The following is a 22,452-nucleotide window of genomic DNA, read 5'->3' as shown; positions in this document are numbered from 1 at the left end:
GGAGGCAGAGACGAGTAAAGGAGCCAAGGAGCCTAAGGCTGGAGCCATCATCACTGGCACCACAGTGTTCAGCCCTGGGTCCCATAAGACAGACCGGGAAAGCACTTCCAAGTTCTTTGGTAACAGTGACTCTGATGAGGAAGAAATGGGTGGGACAAGCGTGCAGCTGGGACCCGGCTTGGACAGGCAGCGCATCGCCCACAAGTGCCTCCAATAGCGCGCGCGCGCACATACATGGACACACACGCACACACAGACACTCACACTCGCGTACTCATCTTCACACGCGCGCGCACACGCACACACGCACGCGCACACACTCAGACTCTCAAAGACACACACGCACACCCATACTCTCAGACACTCACGCGCGTAGTCATCTTCACGCGCGCGCACACACTCCCATGCGCGCGCCTACAGTCACAGACTTACACGTACGCGCACACGCTCACAGACTCTCAGACACACACGCACACGCCCATGCACTCACACCCCGCCCTCGGGCCGCTGGGTTCGGGGGCTGAACCCGGCGCCGGGCCGGAGCGCCCGCGACTCCCACCCAGCGCGGGGCCGCGCGCGGGGCCCGGCGTCCGGCCGCCCGCCCAGCCCGGCGCTCCGGCCAAGTTTGCGCGCGGTCCCGGGCGACGCTCGGGTTACCTGAGCCGGCCCCCACGTCAGCGCCACATCATCGCGGCTTTGTACCTCCAAGGAAGCAGGAAAAGAAGGCAGAAACCTCTCCGGAGCGAGCCAATCGCGGGCCGCGGGCGCGCGGGGGCGGGGGGCGGGGGGCGGGGCCGCGGGCGGGGGCGGGGCCGCGGGCGGGGGCGGGGCCGCGGGCGGGGGCGGGGCCGCGGGGCCGCGGGGGCCGGCGCGCGGGGCGGCGTGCGGGGCCGGCGTGCGGCGCGGCGCGGTCCGGCGGCGGCAAGATGCTGCAGTCCCTGGCCGGCAGCTCGTGCGTGCGCCTGGTGGAGCGGCACCGCTCGGCGTGGTGCTTCGGCTTCCTGGTGCTCGGCTACCTGCTCTACCTGGTCTTCGGCGCCGTGGTCTTCTCGTCCGTGGAGCTGCCCTACGAGGACCTGCTGCGCCAGGAGCTGCGCAAGCTGAAGCGGCGCTTCCTGGAGGAGCACGAGTGCCTGTCGGAGCCGCAGCTCGAGCAGTTCCTGGGCCGCGTGCTGGAGGCCAGCAACTACGGCGTGTCGGTGCTCAGCAACGCGTCGGGCAACTGGAACTGGGACTTCACCTCCGCGCTCTTCTTCGCCAGCACCGTGCTCTCCACCACGGGTAGGACCGGTGTCCGGGCCCCGCGGCCTCCGAGCCCCGACCCCGCCAGCGCGCCCACCCCTCCCCGGCCACTCCCGCCCTTCCCCGAGGGCCTCTTCTGGGGACTCGCCGAGGGCAGGCTCGGGGGAGCCTGAAGCCGGCCAAGTGGGCTCAGGACGTGACGTGGGTGTTACCGCCGGCAACTCTTGGGAACTGGTCCCTAAAGCCCTCGGCCTGGGTGGCCGAAGGGGCTTCCTGGTTTGCGCCCTTTGTTCGCGGGCCCTCCACCGAGGCGTCGGGTTCGGGTCTACACGGTCCTGGCCGCGGACTCCCCACACTGAGCGCGCGCACCTTCCCCCGACCCCATCCCTCGGGGCCAGGCTGCGGAATGGAATGACAGTGCGTGAAAGGGTCACCTTCCGGAGGGCATCTCTTTTCACGATGCGTAGGCCGTTCAGATCTTTTCTACCTTGGGGGCCGTTTTCGGGGTAGCCAGTGACATCACTCTGCTCTTCGCAGGTGACCTCTGAGCGCACAGGCGGATCCGGTTTCTTTTCAGAGTAGGGGGAAGGGTGAGGGAAAGGAGCGTCCGATTGCCTTTGATCTGGCAAAATGGGAGCTCCCTGATTCAGCAGTTTTTGCAACTTTAGGAGTGCCAGACCACCCTTAAACTTCGAAGCGCGCTTTCCTCGCACTATTCGCCCAGCAGGACGTGCATGAATGGAGGAGCGCCCTGGGGTGACCCGGGGGGCCGCTCTGTGTCACAAGGCACCGTTACTGGGCTGTACTAGATGAGTGAAGACTGGATTTTCCCAGTGGCCAAGTGAGGCACACACACCCGGATGGAGATACTTAGAAATTGGTGTGTGGACCCTGGAAAGTGTCTCCAAGAGCCTTCAGCCCAGTGCTGTCTTTTTGTGCATAAGGTCAGGTCTTTGAACAGTTTTTGGCTTGCCCAGGATCACACATTTCCTAGTTAACAGTGTAGTCCAGGAATCTGGACCTTGTGATTTACCTGCCAGGTATTCTTTGTACCCCACCCCCTCACCTTTACCTTTACTGGTGAATGAATCAGCTTCCTGACTCGACTCTTCCTGCACCCCACCCTTTTCCACCTCCCAGGGTTTATTTGTTTTTCATCTCCTTGGGCTAAACCCAGTTGATTGTTTTGCTAATTATTTGGTAATGAGTAGTAGGACACTATCCTCCTAGGTCCTATAAAACAATGGCTCAGAACTCTGTGATGAATTACCAAATTGACTTGCTTTTATCCAGAAATAAGTAGAAGCAGAAGTCTAGCTGGTATAGTGATATTTTAATACTGTGTTAAACGTAGCGTTAAAGAAGACAAAGTAAGACAAGAATCTTACTTTCCAGCTTGGCCAACACTGTTTAGTTTTCTTTCTACCAGTCCTGCTTCCATTGACCGAATGCACTCCGGTCCTCAGAGCTGCACTCAGAGGTCACCCAGCCTTTCCTTTGGAGCAAGTTTGTGCATCATTCTCTGCAGAAGTGTTTCCACGGGGCCATTGGAGGTCTCCGAGTGGATCACTATGTTGGGGAAACATTGGGAAGAATGATGATCACTTTTATTACGTTGGTGCACAAGTAATTGCAGTTTCTGCAGTTATTTTTAACCTTTTAAACTGCAGTTACTTTTTCACCAACCTAATAGTACTTTCTAAGTAGTGCTGTTATAAAGATAGAACAGAATAAGAACAATGGTATGAGGAAAAGGACATGATGGCTATTTCTGAGTGGGATTTCCCATCACTGATGCAGCTCCTATAACCTCAATACTACATGTATCTATTTAAATGTCAAAAATACAAGTGTACATCTTGAATAGACCATTATTTCCTCGATTCCCTCCCCCTTTTTTTTTAATTGGAAAAAACTGCTGTTACTGTTTGTTTGTTTTTAAAAAAGAAGGGATAGCTGTCTTATTATTGGTATTCAGATTGCATTGTAGTCCCTGAGAAAGTCTGTATTCATGCAAAACAAGAGTTCATTTAGGAAGTCAGTGCAAGGGGCACTTAAGGATAAACTAGAGGAAAAGGTGCCCCTTGGTTTGCAAAATTAGCAAATCAATGAATTTTTGTCACTGATTGACTAGAATTGAGTTTATTAATTCAAATAGAATTCTAACAAGTTCCACGTGGTATCAACACTGGTTTTGTGACAGAGAATCAGCCAATTTTTAGAGTAAAGCTCATGTACTTCTTTACTAGAAAAATATTTTCTGGAAAAGTATCAGACAACTCAGATGAATTGGGACTGTGGTTTATACTTCTCTTTCTGGTAGATTTTAGACACGCTGTAGGTTTTTCTTTATAAAACTTTTAGCTCTGTCAATGGTGAATCACTGAGACAATTGTCACCCAGTCAATCAGTACGGTTAATCCCCAGCTTGTCCAGAATAGAAACAATGGGCGTTACAAACGTGCTGTTCTTGGTGGCCATCGTTGTCATATGGGAGCGTGAATACATGATGTCAGAATCTTGACAGGACTGCGAAAGTACAAGCCTTCGAAAGTAAAGTTTTTGTGGTGTATTTGGAAGAAGCCTTAGGTTGGTAATTCAGCAATGTTCTTTTTATTCTCCGCTCTGTGGAAGATGCCGAATTATTTCCAGCAAACAATATAACATCTCTTTACTTCTGGATTAGAAAAGAAGGCAACATCTATATAGGACTCATGTCCTATATAGAAAGAGTGAAACCCATCTGTACCTTTTCAGAGAGAAGGGCTATATAAAAGTAAGACAAGGAGTTATAGACTGAAGTATTTCCCACATAACTCTTATACTGTGATTTTTTTTCAAGGATTAGGAAATAATGTATAGGTGGCACTTGGGGCATAAGAAATAATTTTTATGAAAGTTATGTTTTGTAGCCATATAAAACTTCGAGCAGTCTCATCCATTCTTAAGAACAGTGTGTCACGTCAATTTGCTTCTTGATTCATCCCCCCAACCAAGGCTATATCGTGATGATGAATGTTTGGTAAAAAATACAGTTTTTGTGTGCATTTGAATATAAAGCTGCCAGTGCCTTTGCTGCTTTGTAATTGTGGGGTCCCCAAGATAGCTCAGTCCTGTTTCTGGCACTTGGAGGCCTTTTTTCAGGGTGTTGCCTATTCCTGTTTATGAAGAGACATTTTGAAACTTTTATTTAAAGTGCTCAGAAAAGGATCTTAATTCAGCTTGTCTTACACTGGCCTTCAATTATCAGGTAGGGAGCTTCTGCCACATGGGCAGTTTTGAAAAAGAGAAAGTAGGAAACGATAATGAGAGTGCTGGGTTGATCCTTGGTTTTCAAATTGTTTTCAGTAGGAGAAATAAGTTCTTATCAATAAAAAAATACTTGTTGAACTTTTAAATCTCATGCAGGTGGGCAAACTATGGCTCCTGGGCCAAATCCAACCCGCCACCTGCTTTTGTGTGGCTCGAGCTAACAGTGGTTTTTATGTCCTCAAATGGCTGGAGGGGGGGAATCTAAAGAAAAAGAATATTTCCTGACACATTAAAGTTTATGCAAATCAAATTTCGGTGTCCACAAAAAATATGATTGGTGTACAGCCATACCCATTTGTATCTGCATCATGTATGTGGCTTTCGAGCTACAGTGGCAGAATTGAGTCGTCGTGACAGAGAACACATGGCAGCAGAACCTAAAATAATCACCGTCTGGCCGTTGCAGAAAAAGTGTGCTGATTCCTGCGTTAGAGTAATTCTTGGAAGGAGCTCTAAGTCAGAGGAGTTCTAAGTGCTTCCTTTTGGAAATTTTTCCATAAGACTGTTTAGCTTCTTAGACTTATTTGTGCTGCTTTATAAGTGGTGTGCACTGTCAGCCACAACCGCTTCCAGAGCAAATGGCTCTTACAGGATGTCACTAGTTTGGGGTCACATTGATGACAGTACCTTTTTTTAAACAGTGACAAAGATACCCTTCCCATGGGCACTGCCTTATCTGAAATGTATGGTAAATGCTGTGTTTTATCTGGGACACAATAACAACAGGGAAAGACATCCTCCCAAAAACAGACAAGCAAACTGTCAGCTAGAAGAGAGGTCTCCCTGCCCTTCACACACGGGGTCCTCAGGAGAGCCGTTGGTCTCCATTTGAAGTTCAATTCTACCAGGTTCAATTACCTGGTTGTGAAGCCCCTAACAAAGTAAAGAAGGAAAGGCACAGCGGCAGGCAAACGTACGTTGAAAGGTCATGAAAAGACATATTTAAAATCAAAAATAAAATGATATTTTAAAAAGCAAACATTTATTGAACACTTGAGTGCACCAGGCAATGTTTGCATGTGTTACTAGGAACTAAGGCGGTGTAGGTGTCGTTAGCCTCACTTTACAGAGGCTGACACTGAAGTTTAGGTTGAGTGACTTCTTTGCCGAGTTCACAAAGCCTGAAGTGACATGGCCTTGATATGTAGCCAGATGTGCCTGAGTTAAGAGAGTGAGCTTTGCATGTTGTCACAGGCTCACTTGTGTCTCCCCAAAATTCATATGTGGAAGTCCTACCCTCAGTACTTCAGAACGTGACTGTGTGTTTTGAGAGAAGACCTTTAAAGAGGTGATGAGTTGAAATGAGGACACATGAGAAGGCGGCCATCTGCAAACCAAAGAGAGGCCTCAGAAGAAACCAAAGCTACAGACACCTTGATCTTGGCCTTGCAGCCTGCAAAACAGAAATGAAATTACTTTGTTTAACTCACCCAGTCTGTGGTACTTTCTTATGACTCCCTAACAAACTAATACAAAAGTACTATGTTACTTTCTGTGTTGGGTTGCAAAAACACAAACAAAAAACAAAAACAGGAGCACAAGAAACAGAACTTTTAAGATTTTTAGTGTTAACAACCAACAATTTCTTATGTCTCAATAGGACATCACTGTTTTAGAACCCAGTATAATAATTGATGTCCTTGAATTATAGTACAATAATTGTCCTTGAATGGTCAAAAAAAGTAGAAATTCATGTTTAATGTGTAAGCCCATTTCTGTCTCTAACACATCAGTTCTTTAGTATTTTGGAGTGTGTTTTTTTTTTTTCCTAAACTAGAAATTTGCTGCTATCTATGCCTATTTTATGCACCTCGAACATACTGCTACTATTGTAAATGACTATAACTTGAAAGAAAGTATTTGTTTGCTTTTATGACATAACTCTAAGTGTGGTCGGAAATGCAGTCTTTAATTGTACGGGTAGCCTCTTGGGAAATCGGCTGCCTTTGAGGTCAAGTTCTCTTACAGCACTGTTCCTTGAAGTGCTGCGGAGGGAGCGTGTTGTCCGTGGAGTAGAGGCGCACTGAAAGGTTGGAGCACCTGAAATTGCGGTGCTTAATTTTTCGGCACATAACAACGCATTTCATGTGGTTCAACTGACTACGAGTTCATTTTGGGAACACAGACGCCGTCTACGTCATCAGCTGTCTCGGCGTAGACCGCACTGCACTGTGCTGGAATTGATTCTCAAGGCACGTCATTCGATCCCAATTATAACCGAATCCGTGAAGTACTAAAGTGCTTAACTTCTCTGTGGACTGCGCCGTGTTCACACTGCCGGTTACTGGCAGGATGAAGGTTGTGTCTTCATAGAAAAGCAGGCGACTTTGAGGACGTCCTCTTGATGCTTCCATCTCCTCAGTTTGTGCTCTGACTCTCTCTGTTTATTCTATGTGGATTCCTTGTCCGCAGAGTTGGTGGCTACTCTGTCAGTGCAGGGTTGTGCCCCAACCCGAGGTCTGATTGAAGAGGAGGTGAGGGAACTGGGGGTGCAGAGGGAGCACATCTGAAAGCACGGTGTGGTTCCTCCTGAGCATGAATCAGACCCAAAGGCTTGTCTGCTCTTTCCTAGTGGTGTTCATGTTTCCCTTCTTCAGTCGGTAAAACAGAGTCAATTCTTACACGACACAGATGGTTGGATTCTGGGAGACACGGACAGTGGTTTTCAGTTGGCCACCGTCTGCTTGAGCCCCGCTCAGATTCTGACCATTTGCTTTGGCTCCTCTGGCTAAGGCTGACTTGCCTTGGGAAATCAAAGCCCACATTCTCCAGCACATGTTTACTGAGCACTTGGGTTCACTGGCACTGCTTTTGGCAGTTAGGAATCTCGTCTTTCTGGATGTGTGTCCATAGGACTGGGGGAGGTGCAGTAAATGGGGCAACTGCACAGTACGTTCTTCGCACAGAAAAATGCACAGGATGCTATTTGGGCATAATTGCTCTGGAGAAACATCCTGCAGCCGAGGGAGCCAAGGTGGACAGGGAGTATTAATTAAACGAATGTGTGCTTAGGGGTGGGGAGGGGTCGGGATGAGGTCTTTGATAAGGAAGTCAAAAAAGGTCTTCCGGCGTTTGAGTGAGGAGCTGAAGGAGGTGGGAGTCATGCTGTAGCTATCTGGGGAGCTGTGTTCTAGAACTAAGTCCTCATTTGGGGGGTGTAGTAGGAAGCCACTGTGGCTAAAGCTGAGTAAGGGGGTCTTATGAGGTCAAGGACGAGGGAAGGGCACGTAATGGGGTGTGACAGCATCCTCCGAAGGATGCGGAGCATTTGGCTTTTCTCTGAGTGAGGTGGAAAGCACTGGGAGATTTTGAGCTAAGCGGGATGTTCTCTGACCGTGGTCCTACCAAGTTCACTGCGGCTGGTGTAGGAGGACAAGGGTGGCGGCAGAGGGCCACGGGGGCTGTTACAATCACCCAGATGTGGCCTGTTGGTGGCTTGGAGGAGGGTGGTGGGAAGTAGGTGGTGAGGGTGGTCAGATTTCAGATACGTATCGATGGAAGAACCAACAGGATTTGTGGATGGATTAGGTGTATGAGCTGTGAAAAAGAAAGCAGTCAAAATGACCCCAAGATTTTGGTCTGAGCCCCTGGCAGCATGGAGACAGGAAAAGCTGGAGAAGGAGCAGATTTGGGGTGAAAGGTCTCAAGTTTATGGGCATTTTGAACTTGAGATCCCTCCTTGGTGTCTGGGGGTCTACACACTCCACTGTGGTGTCACGGGGGTCGTGCTGATACTGTGGCAGTGCTTCCTTTTGTCAGTAAGCCATGATTTCAAGTTATGTGTGTCATCTGACTGCAGAGGCTGAAGGCTGTGGAGGGGTAATGCCTGAACTTGGCCTTGAAGGAGAAAATAGAGCATCCATAAGTAAGGAAGAGGATAAAGCTATTCCAGAGTGAGAATGTGAATTCTCTGGGCTGAGTTGCTGTTTGATGAATACACTTCACAGTAGTTTAAACTACTTCACCTTCCAAACACATCCAAACTATGATATTGTTTTCTAACTTAATATCATGTAAGACTGTGTGGAAAACTGGTGGGGGGGGGGAAGGAGTGGGCAGGAGGATTTGCTTCATATATTCTTAACAGTAGGATATTTTAGTATTTGACATAGTTCAATATAAAACGTACATTATATATAGTCCAAAGAACAGCAATAAGTAAATATCTTAAGTATATTATTTCGGAGCCGCTAACATTAAAGTTTCCAAGGAGTCAATCTAGGTCTTTTCTGTTCTAGGAAGTAAATAACCATGTTTCCCCGAAAATGAGACCTAGCCGGACAATCAGCTCTAATGCGTCTTTTGGAGCAAAAATTAATATAAGACCTGGTATTATTTTATGATATGATATGACATATGATATGATATGATAAGTAATATAATACTAGGTCTTATACTAATTTTTGCTCCAAAAGACGCATTAGAGCTGATTGTCCGGCTAGGTCTCATTTTCAGGGAAGCATGGAAGAAAAAGATGATTTTTTTCCCCACAAGAAATCTAAGCATTTTAGAAGTCTATTAGCTTCGAATAAATACACTTACAGCTTATAACAAATGGAGCGGTTATCTCGTGACTCTGAGAACCACCTGACTAACGTGCTTTACTTCCGTGTGTTTTTAAATTGGCTGCATTGCTGTTTGAAATGCTGCCGTTCTAACACTGTGGCTCCCTGCTCGTCCCTGATGATCTCAGCAGCCTCTTCTTCTCAAATGCTGTATTTTTGATGTCGCCTCAGTTTGTGCCCAGGAGGGAAAGCAAGTGTTTGACACTAGAATTAAACGGTTAAAACATTCTTGTAACTGAAATTTTTCAAATGTTTGAACACTGGTCACCAAGGCACTGAATTATTTAAAGAGCATGGTTAGGTAGATTAAGTTAATTAAAGCAGCCGAGAGGCTCTTCCACAACTGCCTCCCTGTCAGGCGGAGAGGCCCCCACGTCACGCCTTACCTGCCCCCAGTGCTGTGACACGGGCCACCGTGGCCACACAACCCCCACCCCTGCCAGGTGCACGCTGCCCTCCTGGTGACAGCGCAGGAGGAGCCCTGAACTGTTGTAGGGAGGACACTGTGTACAGCAATCTGTCACCCCATGCCCATCTGACACTCCCGCTTCCACAGTGCACCTTATATTGAAATATTGAACCAACAAAGATGGAAAGAAAGAACAAAACGCATATCCCCCAACCCCGAAAACTTGCACACCTCTGTTAGTAGTTAGTGGACACGACGGAAACCTCGACTTGTTCTTCAGCACCTCGGGCTCAGCGCCTGCTGTTTGTGAAGAGAATCCGAATGAGGCTGGAGACACACGTGGTACCTAAAGTGCCCATCGAGTGTCCCTCTCTGGCCTCCATCACAGCTCGTTTTGTGTGTTGATCTGTGCTGGTCATTCCCGCCTTGGCGACCCTGTTGTTACCACGGGCTGTTGGGGACGCGTGTGTTCTGGGTGTTGCTCCTCAGTGTCCCGTCACCACACAGGGCCAGCCGAGGCAGGAGCACCTCAGAGCAGTGTCCCCATGTAACCACGGGGAGGGACGCCTTCTCCCTCACCAAGGGATGGAATTAAGTACGACTATCATCAGTTATGTCAGACTGAATATTTAAAAAATGCAGCCTGATTGAGTGAAAAGGAAGAATCACGAATTACTTTTAGGACGAATATTTACTTTCGGATATACTGAACCACCCTCCATAGACTGAGTAACTGTTGCTTAGAAGTGTTCTTGGGGGGACATAAAAAAATCCAGGGGCAGCCTCAGTGGAAAGTGTTGGGGACAGGAGGTGTGGTGTCATTGATCTGGGGACTGAGAGGTCTGCGTTCTCCTCAGGCAAGTCATCGTCACCAGAAATGAGGTGGTCGTTTCTCTGGAGCCGGTTATTTCATCTGAACGATAAATGAGCTCCTCTCCCAGCCCCAGCGTAGAGGCCTAGGTCTTGGCAGGGTTTACTGAGCACTTCCCTACTCTGTGCCCAACATGTGGGGACCCCAAAAATACTGTGAGGGGGTCATCACTGACTTCACAAAGCTTCACAGCCGGGCACACTAGACTAAACCGTAGAACTCTTGGCGAGCAGTACGGGGCGTGGAAACCTACCTGAACAATGTGGGGCCTAGTGACAGCTGTAGGATTTTGGGGGGCTGACCATTGTGGGCGGAAGTGTTTAGCGAAGCTTCATGGGGCAGGTGTCTTGAGACGAATGAGCAGCATGAGCAAAGTTTGGTCTGGGGGTGCAGAGGAAAAGGGCTGTTGAGGAAAGGGCCATCGCTCAGCACAGATACCAGAAGAGGCACGAGTCTGGCCTTGGACCCGTCGTGAGGATGGCAGGCTGAGTCGAGCGACCTGTTGGCCAGTGGCCGATAGGAGGCGTCATGGTGGAAGCGGAGTTTGCACTTGACTCCATCAGCGGCAGGGAGCCACCGTTGGCCCCTGGACCTGCACTGTGACAAGCAGTCCTGCCTGCAGACTGGCTTCCAACGGGAAAGCTGGAGTTGGGCAGCAAAGGCTCTGAGGCTTTTGCAGTCGTCACACACCAGGTGCCTTGTACTGAAGAGAGAGAACTGCCTGAGGGACAGGACATGGAGAGGAGAGTTGCAAGGGGGTGGCGGGGAATGGGGCAGGGGAGCTGTGGGAACTGGCAGGACATGAATGGGACCGCCTAGGTCCTGGGGCCCAGTGGGATAAGGAGATGGCCCCAGGCTGACATACCAGGAATTTCACAGCCTGAACCCTGTGGAGGCCTGGGAGAGTGGCCAAGCTGTTGCTGTAGGTAGGCGTGTAAGTCTCTCCGTGTGTGTGTGTGTGTGTGTGTGTGTGTGTGTGTGTGTGTGTGTCTGTGTCTTGGAACATAGACGGAACGGGCCCCAGTTCTGTGCTCCTGCACCACCTCACACAGTGGGGGTTGGCAAGACCCCAGCCTTCGTGTGTGCTTCTGGGGGACAGAGGGAGGTTCTGGGGCCCTCACCCCAAATTCTCAGGGTTTTGTCCATCAGATGATGACTAAGCTCTGAGGGGTGTGGTTGTAAGTGTGACTTGTCGTTAGTATGCCAGTTAGTTACAAGTGGGCATTTTCTAAACAGTTTTGGCAAGTTCTAAATAGGGGAGCCATCCCCCAAGTCATGGTTATAGTATTTGTTGGCTTTAAGTAAATTCTTTTTTGGCATACTAAAATTTCAACTTCAGCTCAGCTCCTCAGTGACCAAACTATACCTAATGAAGCTTTTGTATTTAAAAGAATACGGGTAAAATAAATACCATTCTTTGCATTTCGTAGTTGTTCAAGGTAACTCCTTAGTTAATTGGACTCAGAAGAAGGAAGACTGGCTTCTTAATCTCTTAGTATTTTTTTTTTTATTGGGGAAAGGGTACAGGACTTTATTGGGGAACAGTGTGTACTTCCAGGCCTTTTTTTCCAAGTCAAGTTGTTGTCCTTTCAATCTTAGTTGTGGAGGGTGCAGCTCAGCTCCTGGTTCAGTTGCCGTTGCTAGTTGCAGGGGGCGCCCACCATTCCTTGTGAGAGTCAAACCGGCAACCTTGTGGTTGAGAGGATGCGCTCCAACCGAGCCATCTGGGAGCTCAGCGGCAGCTCAGCTCAAGGTGCCGTGTTCAATCTTAGTTGCAGGGGGCAATGCTCACCATCCCTTGCGGGACTCGAGGAATTGAACTGGCAACCTTGTGGTTGAGAGCCCACTGGCCCATGTGGGAATCAAACCGGCAGACATCCTGAGCTCACGTCTGTGTAGGTCGTTCTTTTAGCCCCAGTTTTTGCACAGTTCCCAGGCAAGTCTGAGAGGTGTACCGGCATGTGGAAATGTGTGAAAAGCAAAGCAGAGTTGGCTTTTTATTCTCCTAAAGACCTGCCATCTAACCTCTGAGGGTCCACACTGGTAGCTCTCAGTGTCGACATGTTCCCCACTCCAAGGCACCCCACTCCTTGGCCATATGTCCTCTCAGAGCAGTAAGAGCACCATAGAAAATTGATGCCTGGCTCCCTTGCAGCAAAGGGGAGGTCGAGCTTCGGAAGTGACAAAAGACATATTTAAAACAATTAGAGTAGGTTGAATATTATTCCTATAATGATGTTACCCTCACTTACATTCTTCAAAAGGAACACAACATCCAGGACTCTGGCCCTCAGAATCATGCACCATCCAGTCTGTTTGATTTATACCGCTGTTGGAAATTAACGGTTCAAACAGTTGGTACTGATTATCATAATGCTTCCCTTTGCCACCAAATGGTGGGGTTCCAACAACTTCAGGGGTACCGTGAAGAGTGCCACTCATTGGATGGCTGGTGTTTGTTTAGCTGTCAGGGAGAGCACCCCGGCTCTAAGGCAGAGTCTTCTTCTTCTGTATAGAAGTGCCATGAAGTCACCCACCCTCGTATGTATCCTTTGCACGTTTTCAGAGGTGGCGTGTACGGGGACCACAGCGAGACAGTCATTTGTCTTCTGGTTTTCCAGCCCCCGCGCATTTGTCATTGCAATGAGCCCGGAATCTCGTGGTGTTCCTGAGCCTCTCGCCGTTGTCACCCGTTCGGCTCATTCCTGCGCGGTCTCATTGTCGCCAGGAGGCGCCACCTTTTCCCCAGCAGGTGTTCACCCCTCCATTTCCCTCTAAATGCACAGGTAGGGAGACTTGTGGCATCCACAGACTTCTAGTTTGGTCCTCTTTGGTTCAGGCAGAGGGAACATTGTCCTCATCCCTGCAGAGGTGTCACAGCTCAATCTGGGCCTCAAAGCCATCTGTGACCTCCAACGGTGCCAACCACAACCTCTGCCTGAGACGCCCCGACAAAACGTACCCCTCACCCTCTGGTCCCACATGTGGCCACAGTACCCGTGGGGAAGGCACACATTGCTCTGTGTCCTGCTAAGTGAGAGTGTGACCCTCGGCTGAAGAGCTCGGTAGCCCCAGCTCGTGAGCTCCGCTACCCAGGTGGGCAGCACGCTCGTCACCCCCAAAGGCTGCTGCAAGTTAATGATGCCTGGCATGGCATGTTCTGCACGAATTCACTTTTACGTGGACGTAGTTGCCCTGTTGTCTCCTCTTTTTCCCTAAAAACATCAGCTCTAATTTGAAGCCAAGTCTTGACATGCGAACAACCAAATCTCCAGATAATATCAAGGAGAACGATAAAAGGCATTTTGACCAGGGAAGGTGGTAAGATCCATGAATGGACTACAGGCCTCAAGGGTCCATTTCTTCATGATCTTACCGATACTGGATTTCAGCTCTTTTGTTTGTTTGTTTTTTGTGTTTTGTTTCTAACTGCCTACTGTCAAGATCCAGCGCAGCTGAGGCTGCTGGCTCTCCTGGCACTGCTTCGTCCCCTGTTGCTGCTTGGACTTCACAAAGGATCCGATCCAATGACTCCAGTAACTCCTCCCGCTTGCTGACCCCGTGCTGTGGGCCACACACTGGAAATGACTTCTTTGTCCTTCACCTCATTGGGTGCTTCTCCTGCCCATACACTGGTCTTGGAAGTCACGGCCACGCTCTGAGTTTCCTGGCTCTGGGCCTCTTCTCAGCGGGAGCCAGTCTGCAGCTTCCTAACCTGCATCTTTGTTTTCTTTGTCCTTCAGTTTTTCTTCCCCGTCAGGTTCCTGTGTAGTGCAGCTCTCAGAATTTAGTTTTCGGGGAGCGTCTCATCTCAGAGGCAGCCTTTCCCTGTGAAGAGGTAAGCTGGGAGACCGTACGCTCTGTTCTCAGACAGGTTTTGGAAGCCATCTTCCCACCTGTGGCTTTGTCAGAGCTTCCTCCTTGGCCCTTACACAGGCCAGCTCAGTCACTGTTCATCTTGGTTTGATTCCATAGGTCATTGCAACGAAAATTGTATTGATGGCTAGTGAGTGAATCAACTGAAAAGAGGATTCTTGAGAAACGGGGTAGAGAGGAAGTCACAAGCAATACTGTTCCTTTTGTGGCCCTTAGACATTTACCCTGTAGTGGATGGACCTTGCATTTGCGTCCTCTGACAGGTGAGAAAGAGTCCAAGTCTGTAAAGGAAATTAACATTTTAGGAAGAAAACTCCATTAGAATGTTTCTTAGAGGGCTCTTGCCCTGGACAGGTTCATATAGGTCATTAAAATACGCCAGGTTAACATAAAATACTTGGGAAATGCCGAGAACCCATTAAACTTAATGTTGGTTTTTCTGAGGCATTCAAGAAATAGTCCTGAATCTAAGAATATTTGACTTTATTATGTTCCTTAGACTGCCAAATTGGTAAGATGAAATGTGGAGTCCTATCCTTCTCTGAAGAGAAACAAAACCATGGTGCTAACTTGTCTAAAATCTTGAATAATACCCTGTAAAATATGAAATTTACTTACCATTTTGGACAGTCTGGAAAGGAGACAAGTTTTGGTGGTTTCCAGTATCTAAAATTCCATGTTTTGTTTCTGGGGGGATAGTTTTTTTTGTTTTTGTTTGGGGAGGGGGAGAAGATTTGCAAAGGGGGGATACTAAGGCACGTGATTTACGAAGGCAGCCCTCGCCTCAGTCACAGTAGGTGCCATGATGGGAAACCTATTTTAGCTGTTCGGGTCGTGAGGGGGGTGTTAGAGCCCTCATAAGTCCTCAACCAGCAAGAGGTCCATTTACTCACTTACTGAGTATGTGCTGGTACAAGAAATTGGGAAGACTGGTGTTTAGCAATGACAGTGAAAAGAGAAGGAGGGGACAATAAGAAATACATACACTCAGTAAGAATATTTACATTTTGATACTGCTTTTCAGTGTTCCCAACTACTCTCAGCACCATGTTTCCTCAAAAATAAGACCTAGCCAGACAGTCAGCTCTAACACGTCTTTTGGAGCAAAAATTAATATACTACCCGGTATTATATTATTATTATATTATATTATACCTGGTGTTATGTTATGTTATATTATATGAGACCTGGTGTCATATTATAGTAAAATAAGACCGGGTCTTATATTAATTTTTGCTCCAAAAGGCTCTTTAGAGCTGATTATCCGGCTAGATCTTATTTTTGGAGAAACACGGTAACATTACTTCGTTTGGTTGTTGAGACATGCATGTGTGGTGAGCAGGGCAGAACTTCATTAATTATCCCTATGTCACAGGTATGACGTCTGAGGCAGAGTGTGAACGGCCTGTGTAAAACCAGCAGTCAGGAAGGGGCCACACGGGGGCTCAGACCCAAGTCCTCTGACAGTCCCTGGGGCCCTTTGAGAGAGTCAGCCAGGTTTGACGGCCGGGGATTCTCAGCAGCAGGGCTCATGGATCATTATGGGAACTCGATGCCCTGTATATGGTGACTTTCACTTTATTATTATTTATTATTTCCAATTAGGGTCACTTGGAAACTTCCATTGTTGCTGAGAATCCTGTACTTAAGTTTCCTTGAAATCGTTTAACAGAAAGCTGAAAGAAAATAAAGGTCACCTCTTAGGAGGAAGGACACAGATGCCTGATGACGTTTTTCAGTTTGCCAGTGTATCCCGCCGAGGCCTCTGAGTATGAAGTGGTCCTTCTGTCCACGTGGAACACTTCAAGCAGAAAGAAATAATTGTTCCTTCCCAAAGTGAAATGGACATATTGTAACCCTCGTTGGTACTCAAGGCTCCTGTCCTTTAGCCCAACTCCAAAAGAAGAGTGCTTAATTGTAAGTAGTTCTCTGGTCCAACCTATCCGTTGTTTAGGCAAATTCTTTAAAATGGATTCTCAGGGCGGGGGTAGGGGTGATAAATTGGCAGAGCACAGAGGAATTTCAGGGGACCCACTCTGTATGATGCTGTAATGATGGGTGCGTGTCATTATACGTTAGTCCAAACCCAGAGATTGTACAGCACCAAGAGTGAACCCTAAGGTACAGGATGGATGCTGGGTGACGATGACGTGTCACTGTAGGTCCATCTGTTGTAACAAACGTCCCACTCTGATGGGGGAAGTTGATCCTGCAGGAGGCTGTGCCTGTGTGAGGGCAGGAGGTATATGGGAAATTCCTGTACCTTCCTACTCTAAAAAGTAAAGTATTTTTAAAAAGACACAGGAAATAAATTGGGGGCAGGAGGTAAATGGTGTTTTCTAGGAGTTTTGCTGCACAGAGAAACAGAAGAACGGGCGGTAGCCGACAGGGACATGGAAGGCCAGGAGGTTAGTTCTGTTTATGTTATAGATAAGAGAGCAACAATGTTTATGGGAAGAAGCAAACGTGCTGGACATGTCCTTGGGGAGTTGAGTGGGGTTGGGACCTCATGCCAAGGTGCAGAGCCGGCCTCAGCGACAGAACAGAAAAGCTGGGTCGTTGTCACAGGAGGAGAGATGTGCTGGTGGGTTCTCGCAGTAGCTCTTCCTGCTGACTTCCTTTTTCTTAGTGGGATGAGACTATTGAAACAAAAGGACTTTAAAAATGCAACGATATACGTCACGTCACCAATTCTTCTGCCCCTCTCTCAGTGTTCACCTTTATTTCTTTGAAGCTGTCCTCTCTTCTCTTTCAAATTAAAATTTCCACTTGGCTGGGGATGTTTACTTTTGCTTAGGCACAGAATTACCAAGCTTTCAGTGGGACCTTTCTGACGGGTGTGTTTCCCAAGGAATGACCAGTGATGAATGAGGTCATCATCTGGATAAAACCTGCACTGTAGTAATTGTGCTTTTTTGGGTACAATGGAATGGTTAGAGTGTAATGTCATTTGGGGAACCACTGGATTAAACGTAAATCCAATTCAGTCACTTGAGGAGCAGGAAACTTATTTTACACTTTGAATGGTTCTATTGTGGGGCTGACAGATGGCATTTACAGTCTATCATAGCAGAGATTCTATTATAGCGGAGATTCTTAAATCTGTAGGACAGGAGAAGGCTATGTAGTTTGAATACTAAGAATTGTATTTTATATTTGTTATTTATCATAAATACTACAAAAATTAATGCTTGATGGAATTTTCTGGGCTGCAGAAACATGACAAAACATACAAGGTTACCCTAGCCCCCCACCTAGTAGAAGCAGGACCCTCTCCCATGAAGGATTTCTTTTTGTGCTGTTTATCCAAAGGGAACGTTGATTTTAAAAAGTAAAATACGGGTTTGGATATTCAGCCCATTAGCTTACATGTCTTAAGTGGTAAAACAAAGCAAGAAAGTATTGATTTGAGACACTTGAAAGTGGAGGGACCTCCGTGTGCCTCTACGTCCCCTGACTTTGTAGTGCCCGCCCTGAAGAGAGAGCTCTTTCCTGATGTCACCCAAAGATGTGCGTTAGCAGAAAAGCCTCTCTCTCTTTCTCTCTGTCTCTCTGTCTCTCTCCCTCCGTCTTTCTCTCCCTCCCTCCCTCCCTGTCTCCAAAATGTAAAAAGAAAGGAATGATCAGCTCAGGATTCTGCTCAGGATTCTGCAGAAGTGACAGTGTTTGCTATGACAGATGGGACCAGAGTTCCCTTGGGAGGTGTTGACAGACTGTGGAGCTTCAGAGCTGTCGGGGCCGAGAGATGGCCAGCCTGCAGGCCTCGTCTAGAGGGGGCACCTCCTGGCCGCCCCTCTGGTTGGGGGCTGTGGGGACCCGGCTGGTGAAGAACAGAATGGGATGAATGTACCATCTCTGCATCCACGGGCTCCATGACTAAGTTGAGCTACATTCAGGAAAATGTTTTATGCCAGAAAGTACTATTTTTAGAAAGGGAGGAACTCACGTGATTCTACCAAGCAGCTGTTCTTCCCACGTTGGGCTCCATGGGCTATGGTATGTGTCCGCACAGGTGGCAGATACATTTCCCCTGCTACCTCAGGGTGTGTGTGTCACGTGCCCTTGACTCAGCTCTGACTCCTGGCGACCCTTTGAATGAGTGACGTCCACCGTGCCCTGTCCTCAGCCCTGCTCAGCCACAGACTCAGCCAGTGACTTCTTTCAGAGAGTGGATCCAACTCATATGAGGTCTTCCTCTTCTCCCGCTGCCTTCTGTTTTTCCCAGCATCGTTGTCTTGGGGTGAAGTTGTCCACAACATAAGTGACACCACTCACTGTTTGGGAAAAGAAAACATAAGGCTAATAGTGATTAGTTTGTTCTGACCAAAGTCTTCAGCAGTCTTCTGCCCACATTTTTGCTTCCACGTGTAAACGTACCCACGACCGTTGGCGCTGCGATCGGGCTCCAGTCCTGCTTCAGCAAAGAAGAGGTGGATGCTCAGGAGTTGAGGTTTCCACTCAGATGTGACTAAACCTGGACCAGGAGCAAAGAAAGGGTTGACGTCAACTTCCTGTTGCACTTCCCACCTCTTTCATTCTCATATAGAGCGTTTTGTTAACCCCTCATTTGGCTCCTAATATGCTGTTTTGCATTTTTTAAAATGTTTTCCTTTTGTTTCCACAGCTATATTTTTCATAAGATCAGAGGAGCATGGATCTGGCCCTCTGTTTCTCAGTGTTGGGTACGTAATAGGCGTGTCATAGAGACCTGCACGTCCAAGCCAGGCTGTACCAGGTCGGACAATTCAGTTGCCAAACTTGTTGCAACAATGTTGCTAACCTTGTTTGCTATCATTATGAATTTGAATCAACTGGGCAGTTAAACCATGTTTACTATTTGGAAGTGCTGAAAAGGCTATGGGAGAAAGTTAGAGGACCTGAACTTTTCGCCAACAATTCATGGCTCTTGCATCACGACAATGCACCAGCTCACACGGCACTGTCTGTGAGGGAGTTTTTAGCCAGTAAACAAATAACTGTATTGGCACACCCTCCCTACTCGCCTGATCTGGCCCCCAATGACTTCTTTCTTTACCCAAAGATAAAGGAAATATTGAAAGGAAGACATTTTGATGACATTCAGGACATCAAGGGTAATACGACGACAGCTCTGAAGGCCATTCCTGATAAAGAGTTCCAAAATTGCTTTGAAGGGTGGACTAGGCGCTAGCATCGGTGCATAGCTTCCCAAGGGGAGCACTTCGAAGGTGACCATAGTGATATTCAACAATGAGGTGTGGAGCACTTTTTCTAGGATGAGTTTGTGAACTTAATTGTCAGACCTTGTATTCCTACCTTTAAGGCTGGATAGGAGCAGGGTGGTTTTCCCACTTTATGTTGCCTAGTGAATCCATCTCTCCCATAAAAGACATCTTCCTTTTCAGGACCAAGCTTCCTTCTCGTTTATCTGCCAAGAATGTTGAAAATTAATGGAATCTGCTGCCTGACAATGCGTTCGACATTCTCGATGTGTTTGTGTCAAGTACTTAGTCCTCCAATACCCTGGGGAAGGAGTCAGTGCTTTGTAAGCTGTCCGGTTTTTTAAAACACAACTTCGAGGCCCTCAGTCCTATCATGAACTCGGCATTGTGGTTTGTTTCCATGTTTGCTTGGTTTGGAATTTGGTTTTCGTTTTGTACTCCTGACTTTTGTCCTGAAAATGCCTTCCTGAAAAGCAGTACTGCATGCTGGGCCTCCTTACACATGTGCCAGGTTGGAACTTGGCTCTCCCCACCTCACTCTTGCTCTGTGCAGTTGCTGCCCTGGGCTTGGGGATAAATGGAAAAGAGACTGATTAAACATTGAGCACGTCCGGAGGTTACAGCTATTACTTTGATAGTCTCATTTTTCAAAGCTTCGTATCCAGAGATCTGAGTTAAGAATTCCCTTTCCAAACAGAAAGACTGGAATCCCCCAGATGTGTGTGAAGCAGCAGTGAGAGAAAACCATATGATACTGGTGTGAAAAGGGAAACATTTTTGGTAACATTTGAATAAATTGGAAATCTACTCCAATTTAAAAGATAACATTTTCTCACTGTGCGTAGTTTTGAAAAGGTGTGGAAACACGTATAAGAGATAGCAGTTGTGCAATATTGGTGGGCTCCGCGGACGCTGATGTACTACCAGGTGAGCAGGTGAGTAATAGGGAGTAATTGGAGTTCTCATTGCTCAAATCTCAGGGCCAGTCAGGATGCCCATCCTTGCTTTTGACCTAGTGATTAGCTTGAATTCAGCAGACTCATTGTATTTCTAATTTCATCTCCGTTGAAAGACAAAACAGACTTGGAAGTAATTAATTATAGTCAGATGTGAATGGTAAAATGAATTGGCTTTGAAAGTTATTACCATGTGAACCAGATTCCCCATGATGGAAATCTGGTAAAATTTTACACATGTATTTTTAATCTCTTTAGTAGGTGTCCCTGTGAATTGCTCCAAAAGAGGTGGTTTTCTGGGACACTGTTGAGCATAAAGTTCGGGTCTGTCTCCTATCTACCTGCATCAGCCTCTTAGAACTGCTCTCCTCCCCTGTGCTGCTCTCAAGGCCTTTGCTGGAGTGAGAGATGAGTAAGACAGAGAATCAAGCATCTCTCAGAGTGACGAGCAAGCTGACAATTACAATACAAGTGACTCTACCAATTTAGATCGCTCTCAGCTGTAGTAAACAAAAACCCCAGTTTATAGTGGCCTAAATTGATGGGCTATGTGGGTGTGTGTCGTGTATGTGTGTGGGGGTGAGTGTGTGTGTATTTTCTCTCGTTGTAACGCCTAGCTGCACAGACACTGGCTGTAGTGCAGTTGCTCCATGCTCTCCCTGCCTGATGCCCCTTCATCTCAGCTCCTTCATCCTCGGCTCCTTCATGCCAGCCCCTCAGTGTCACAGGATGGCCAATCCACTCCAGACGTGGTGTTCGTGATGAAGGCAGGAAGAAACAAAGGTTCCCCAAACCATCTTCCCGCCAGCAGATTTCCACTTAGATCTTATTGGTCAGAATTGTGTCATGTGGTCCCTTTTGGCTTCTGGGGAGGCAGGAAAGGAAACGTGTGGCTTCGCCAGCCTCAAGTAGAGATTGGCAAGGGAGAAGGGGTCCTGTATGCCGTGAGGACTGTCACAGCACTGTGTGCGTCAACTATTGCAAGACTACCTGCACACACAACACCCGCCCGAGGAGCTTGGGGACAGGCCAGAAAGATGGAAGGGAGCAGCTGTGTGAAATCATGCAGGTGCAAAGGGCAGGGATGTTCTGAGAACATCCTGTTCTCTTTGATCCGGCCACTAGCAAGCAGTGAGCCTGAACACGTGGGCACCTAGAGGTCACCTGTGGGGTCTGAGTTTTCGTCTTGCAGTGAGACATGGTGGCACGGGGCATGGGCAGAGTAGGAGAAAAGCCAGTCGGGGCTCTTGTGTACAGAGAGGGGACAAGAAAATCCTCAACTGTAATTCACAGTGGTGACAGAAAGGAATGAATTGGGAAAATTCTTCCAAAGTCAGTGGCTCTTGGTGTCCACTGAAATGTTAGTGGCCAGACAGTGAGTCCCGGACTGCGGTACAAGTAAGACCGCCGGTGGCTGCACAGTGGAGCCGTTCTTCAGGCTAGAGATGCAGGCGGGAAGCTGAGTGACAGGTGAGCTCACTAGCTCAGGTGGAGATATGCTGGCTTGGAAGTCGCTAGGCTTTGTCCCTAGGTTTGTTGGGAATGGAGGAAGGACTTGGTTTGATTAGAGAAGTTGGGCTTGGTGTATATGAGACGTGATCAAAAATTATGGTGAACGTTTAAATAAAAACAATTTATTATAGTAAAAGACGGGCTGGCCCGGTGGCTCAGGTGGTTAGAGCTCCCTGCTTCTAACTCCAAAGCCTGCCGGTTCGATTCCCACGTGGGCCAGTGGGCTCTCAACCACAAGGTTGCCGGTTCAATTCCTCGAGTCCTGCAAGGGATGGTGGGCTGCGCCCCCTGCAACTAGAAACGGTAACTGGACCTGGAGCTGAGCTGCGCCCTCCACAACTAAGACTGAAAGGACAACAACTTGACTTGGAAAAAAAAAAAGTCCTGGAAGTACACACTGTTCCCCAATAAAGTCCTGTTCCCCTTCCCCAATAAAATCTAAAAAAAAAAAGACACATTGCCATTAATCCCGCTTGCTTTTAACACACTTATCCCATCGTTCTTGCCC

General features: G+C 47.8%; 1 protein-coding gene across 1 annotated transcript in view; it reads left to right on the top strand.

Moving 5' to 3' along the window:
• Window positions 1-860: 860 nt before the first annotated feature.
• Window positions 861-22,452, top strand: part of KCNK1 (potassium two pore domain channel subfamily K member 1) — a 39,747-nt gene continuing 18,155 nt past the window's right edge. The window contains exon 1 of the mRNA XM_081039480.1: window positions 861-1,281. Coding sequence (XP_080895606.1) covers window positions 927-1,281 — 355 coding nt within the window. The 5' untranslated portion in view covers window positions 861-926. The remainder of the gene's footprint in view (window positions 1,282-22,452) is intronic.

Source organism: Rhinolophus hipposideros, assembly GCF_964194185.1.
Source record: "Rhinolophus hipposideros genome assembly, chromosome: 26".
In the NCBI taxonomy this organism is placed as follows: Eukaryota; Metazoa; Chordata; class Mammalia; order Chiroptera; family Rhinolophidae; genus Rhinolophus; species Rhinolophus hipposideros.
Note: the sequence above shows the minus strand (reverse complement) of the source record. Positions and strands in the feature narration are given on the sequence as shown.